The following is a 6045-nucleotide window of genomic DNA, read 5'->3' on the forward strand; positions in this document are numbered from 1 at the left end:
ATACTGCAAACATGGAGAATCTGGCGGCTTTTAGAGATAGACTTATCGTATTTGAATAAAAAATTGCAAAAGCAGTCACTATTTAGATACACATTCTACTATAATTTTGTCTTCCAAACTTCATAGTCTACAATGTAATCTCCCCACATTGCACCTTGCTGACACTCCTCACCTTGGTGGAATAATAAACAACCCTAAAGACTGAACAAACGTACAGAAAATGGGGGAACTTAATAAAAAATACCTGGACTTTTTTGTTTTGCTTTTTTTTTTCTTTTAATTATCATTTACAATGCAAATGTGTGTAAAATGTTCACTTACAGTCTGATCCCATGGATGTTAATGTATTAAAGGGTTTGAAGAAGACCCCTGATTTTGATGTGTGAAATAATCAGAAAGTCCTCCGGAAAGTCCCGTTGTAAAACTTGGCAAAGAAGGTCTTAAGGACTCACAGGGGAGAGTGGAGGGCGCCTGTGGCGACGTGGAGGAGGAGGCTGCCCTGGCCGTCATTGAAGTGCTGCTTTGAGAAGTCATTGAAGGGTGAGGAACATGGGGGAAAAAGTAACTCGTCTGTCCTGCTAGGAGGTTTACAGAGCAGGGGTTTAGGGAATAGGTGCCGGAGCAGGGAACTGACAAGCCACACGGCACTGAGGCGGCCAGAGCTGCTGCTGTGAGGTGATGAGTGGCATAAGGTATCTCTCCATTGACTAGTCTATCAACACTTAACCCATTAGACGTGGAAAAGGAGTGGTTGTTTCCCAAGGAGTTTTGAGTCAACACTGAGCTGTAGGGCATGGGGTGGCTGGGGTAGGCGGACGTGGTCCCATTGTAACTCAAAGTGCTGCTGGCCCGGGGGTGGTGCAGGGAGAGGAAGGGGGACATAGGCCAGTACAAGGATCCTGCCCTATCCATGAATGTCAGTCCGGTGGAGGTGAGCCGGGCGCCCCGCTTGAAGGCCAGCTTGGCCCGCGAGGTGGTGGAGCGCCGGCGGAGCTTGCCGGTGGTGCCCCCGATGAAGACGTCGTCGCTAGAGGGGTCCAGCATCCAGTAGTTCCCTTTGCCCGGGTCGTCGTAGTGGCGGGGCACCTTGACGAAGCACTTATTGAGGGAGAGGTTGTGGCGGATGGAGTTCTGCCAGCCCTGCTTGTTCTCCCGGTAGTAGGGGAAGTTCTTCATGATGAACTCGTAGATGCCGTTGAGCGTGAGGCGCTTCTCGGGGCTCTGCCGGATGGCCATCATGATGAGCGCGTTGTAGCTGAACGGCGGTTTCTCGTACTTGCCGTTCTTCTTCTCCCCCTCCTTCCCGCTCTCCCCGTCCTTGGCCCCCTCCGCCGCCCCCTTCTTCTCCTCCGCCGCCTTCTCCTTCTCCTCCAGCTCCGCCGCCGCCGCCGCCGCCGCGCCCGCGTCGCCTTTGCCCGCCAGCATGTCCGCCTTGGCCACCTCCAGGGCGCCGGAGGCGGCGGCGGCGGGAGGCGGCAGGAGGAGCTGGCCCTTCTCCTCGTCCTCCTCCTCGGCCGCGGCGGCTCTCTGGGGCTGCTGCGGCGGCGGGTGGTGGTGGTGGTGGTGGTGATGGTGGTGGTGGTGGGGGTGGTGGCTGTTGTGGTGGCTGTGGCTGCTGTGGTTGTTGTCGCTCTGGACGGCTTCGGGCACCAGGCTGTTTATGCTAAAGGAGGATTTCGGCAGCATTTTCACTTCCTTCCTATCTCCCATGTCCAACATCACACACTAGTCTGAGGGGGAAAGTTGCAGCGGCCGAGGGAGCAGCGCGCGGGGCGGCGGCGGAGGCGGCGGCAGCGGCGGCGGTGGCCGAGGCGGCGGCAGCGGCGGCGGCACCACCGGCGGCGGCGGCGGCGGCGGCAGCGCAGTTGGACCGCAGTCTCAAGCGCTGGCAAGTCATGTAGCAAGGACAGGAACCGCCGGGGAGGGAAAAAAATAATAGTAATAATAATCACCAATCAGATAAAATCAAACCGAGTCAGAGCGGAGGAAAAAAAAAAAAAAAAGGAGAAAAAAGGGGGAAAAAAAACCCTCTGCAAACCCAACAACAACAAAAAAAACCAACACACAAACACACACAAAAAAAAAAAAAAAAAAAAAAGCTACTTCATGGTGCCTGGTTCCCCCGGCAAGGCAGAGCAGGGGGGAGGAAGGAGCAGCCGCAGCCGCGGGTCGGCGAGGAGCGAGCGGAGACGGGCTATACAGACCGCCCTGGCCGCAATTAATTTCAGAGCTGCAGACACGCACCGGGGCTGTAAAAAATTTTTTGGTTTAACCTTTCCCACCGGCCGCCCAATCAGGGACGGCGGCGTGCCGGCGCGTCTGCCCGCCCGCCGGCCAATGGCCGCTCGCCGCTCCGCCTCTCCCCGCGCCCGCCCGCCGCCGGCCCGCCCCCCGCCGCCGCCGCGGCTCCCGCGGCGCAGGGATACCGGCGCAGGGGCGCATCACCGCGGCGGTTTGCGCGCCCCCCCCAACCCCCCCCCCCCGCGGCCGTCGCTCCAAGCACAAATCCCCTCACGCCAAACAAACAGCGCCCGTCCCACGGCTGCGGGCCCGGCTGGTTTTCCTACGCCCGTAGTTTCTCCGGTGGACTAAAGTTGCCCCGTTCCTCTTTGCCCCCTCCTCTGGCGGCGAAGGAGGCGGGGTGGGAGGCCGGGTGGGTGAGGAGGCCGCGGCGCACCGGTGGCGGAGGTACTACTTTGCGGATCCCGCCGAAGTCACCCGGCGAGTTTATTTTTTCTAGGCCCCGGTGTCGGTTGTCTCTGTTTATTATTTTACCAAGAGAGGGAAAAAAACCCCATAAGCAGCTGGAGGGGACGCAGACGGCGGGGTGGGCCTCCGGCTGCCGCGGGCCCGGGGTCCGGCAGCAGCCCGGGGCCGGGCGGACGGAGGCCGCTGCCGGCGGCCTGCCGGGGAAGACGGTCTCCTCCGGCCCGCTCGGTCCGTGTCTGCCACGCTCCGGAATGTGAGTTGGGAAGGCACGGAAACGAGCAAAACCTCTCCTCTCTCCTCCTCTCCGCTCTCTCTCCGTGTCTCCGGCGGCCGGGCGCGGCGCCAGACCGGCGGCGGAGCCGGGCTTCGCGCTTCCCTGCCCGCCGCTCCCTCCCCAGCCCCGCGCAGCTCCCGCTCGCCCGCCGCTTCCCCCGCGGGGCCGCCGGAGCGACGCGGGGGCCGTCGGGGTCCTTCTGTGTCCTCCTCTGCGCTGCCGGGTGGTTTCAGCCAGAAAAGCGCAGGCCGCGTGTCAGGTGTAAAAAATAAATAATAATATTAATCACCCATGAAATATACGCTGCGATTTCTTGCCGCCCCCTGGCCCGGCCCGGCCCGGCCCGCCGTGTCCGGCCGCGGGGTTTCGGTTCCGCGGGGTTTGCTCTTGCCGGGGGAGGGGAGAGGGCGGGGGGGAGCGGCTCGGGTGCTGCCGGGGCAGAGGGAACGGTCTGGTCCCGCCGCTTTCTGCCCAACGTCCTTGAAATACATGCGGTGCAGAGACTCAGGCTTACGGCTGCAGTTTCCCGGGACCAGGGAATCGGGTGTTAATCGTCCACATCACATCGTTTCTTACTGCCAGCACGGGGAAAAAAAATCAGCCCTGAAACAAAGCGAAATAAATCGCGCAGCTTTCTTACTCGGGAAGCAGAAGGGGACATGTAGTGGACAGAGAGCGTGCGGATCACGCTCAGACCGACGCTGCAGGCAAAGGCAACGTACAGCGCCGCGTGAAGCCACCTAAAGTTTAGGTTTGTGCTGTAGGAAAAAACGTTCCGTAGAGATCATACGTGCAGCTCAACCCCAGCTAAAACAGTTTATCCCGGGGAAATTCCGGTTAGAGCTCAGTGCCGCAAATGTGGTTGTGTGTAGATGTGAGGTTTATATATGTGTTTGTGTGTGTGTGTGTGTGTGAGGGAGGGAGAGCGAGTGTGAGAAAGAGTAAATAACGAGAACAATTACAACGGACCGGTAATAAACAATTGCAATTGGGAATGGCATGAACTCTGTGCATTGGATTAACCTCGAATGACCTTACCGCAATTGTATTTATTTATCCAATTTCATAACAGGTTGCTACTGACAAAAAAAGAGATAAAAGTCAATGATCAACCACGCTTATTTTTTACCTTTTTTTTTTTTTTTTTTAGAAATGCAGTTTAAAAAAAAATCGTGTCAATTTGTAATTATTTCATTGCTCAACGCTGAAGTCAATGTATGGGAATGCTCGAGGAAGATTGCAATGTGGAGGATATGACTTGACTCTACCATGGCAAGAGGTAAGAGGAAAGGTAAGAGTCCTGCATATTATTATGATTATGATGATCATTAACTAATATGTGTCATTATGGTGCACTAGGATCCCATTAGGGTGGCTGGGCCCAGTGCATTTTCCTACTCGGTCTAGCATGTAATGATTCGGTGTAACCGGATTCTTGAGAAAGGACAGGTTACGTAAACATTTACTGATGTGGAGTAACTATACTATTTGTACTCTGATATGCAGGAAGGAAAGTGTTGATTAACACAGAAGAAAAAAAAAGCGAAATTAGCTGATTGCATGCTCATAAGTGCAAGCTGTCATTGAACTGCTTTTAAAATAGACACAGCTGGGTGTTTGTGTTGAAAAATTTCTTGTGTTTTTGCTAATACTGAAATAAGCATGATTTTGTATACCAAACATTTTCAGATCATTAAAATTTGTAATCTGTGCTGGTTTTAAACACAAAGAAAAGAAACAGATTCATTTCGCTGTAAAATTTGCTGATATTATATTAACTCAATCAGGTCTGTACAAATGGTGTATTGTGCCTTATCAAATCTCTTTGATCCATTTAATACACAAAGTGCCAAACGTGTGTATTGTTTGTTAACATTGAACGTTTTATTCAAATCCCAGCTCTGCAGCGAACTGGAGGAGTTCTCGTTTAATGTAACACTGACATTGCCTGTTGAAATTTTAATGCGTTGAGGTGTTTCTTAGGTCAAAGCTGAGTTTACTTTGCGTTGTGATCAGGGATGAAAACGTAGCAGGGAAGAAAACAAACGTTTTATCTTTTTGCATTTCTGAGCAAAGGGCTAACACTGAAAGAAGCACGCTTTTAAAACGTTTGATGATCTAGCTTTAACATCCAGTCATTTGTCACGGGTGCAGAATAAAGCTCTGTGCACAAATTTAGGATTTATATTATATTTTTTTTTAATGCCATGGATATACAGTTCTACCAAAAAAGGGAATGTTGCATCCAATATGTAGTACATTGCTTTCTAAGCCCATGAAGATTAATTCACTGTTTACAGGACAGAAAAGGATATGTAAGAGAAGTCACGTCAATTATTACTTCTGCTGGAATTTAACTTTCGAGCCCCTCTATTTTTTTTCTTCCGCAGAAAATTCTCCATTTATAAAACTGGAGGTATTTACTTTAGAAATGCGGGAGTCCTGCTCTAACGCCAAGACTCTGGCTCTGCCCTGGCCACGGCTCCCATTCACTTCACTGGCAGCTTTGTGCGCCGTAGCGCTGCATGAGAGGCCGATTTGACCCCTCAGCTCTGGCTAAACTCGAATTCTCCTAAGAAGGTCCCTCATGGCAGCATGTCCTAACAGGGAACTTTTTGTGGGGTGTCTGGAGAAGAAGCGTGTGCGTGGAAGGGAAGTGCACGGCCCCAAGCCTGTGAAACACGGGTGGGTGTGCAGAGGGGACCCGGCTCTCTGCAGAGTGCGGATGCTCCCTCACCTGCGCGCTCGCCTGCGGCGTGGACCCGCCTCGCTGAGCAGCGGGGACGGGCTGAGAGTGTCCAGCTCCGGGGTCAGGATGGGGGGGAAGAGCTGAGCTGAAACGTCCTGGCTGAAGTGCCATTCCACAGCGATCCCCGCGCAGTTCTTGGGTATAACTCGCAGGGACAATGTTTCCACCGCACACTTTTCTCCCTCGTATTTTATTTATTTATTTATTTAAAATTAAAGGTCAAAGGAAAAACACACCCTCTCCAGTGTAAGCTCAATGGATATAGAGTACCCCCGCCATCCCCCAGCTCCAGCCTTCAATCCCCCTTCACACG

At 53.3% G+C, this 6045-nt stretch overlaps 1 protein-coding gene across 1 annotated transcript; it reads right to left on the reverse strand.

Annotated features, from left to right (window-relative positions):
- Window positions 1-339: 339 nt before the first annotated feature.
- Window positions 340-1719, reverse strand: FOXG1 (forkhead box G1; the record flags this gene model as incomplete). Its single annotated transcript, XM_082317076.1, has 1 exon — window positions 340-1719. The coding sequence occupies one exon, from the start codon at window positions 1717-1719 to the stop codon at window positions 340-342; it is 1380 nt and encodes a 459-aa protein (XP_082173202.1).
- Between the last annotated feature and the right edge of the window lie 4326 nt (window positions 1720-6045).

The sequence above is a fragment of the Platalea leucorodia genome (assembly GCF_965183815.1).
Source record: "Platalea leucorodia genome assembly, chromosome: 7".
NCBI lineage: Eukaryota > Metazoa > Chordata > Aves > Pelecaniformes > Threskiornithidae > Platalea > Platalea leucorodia.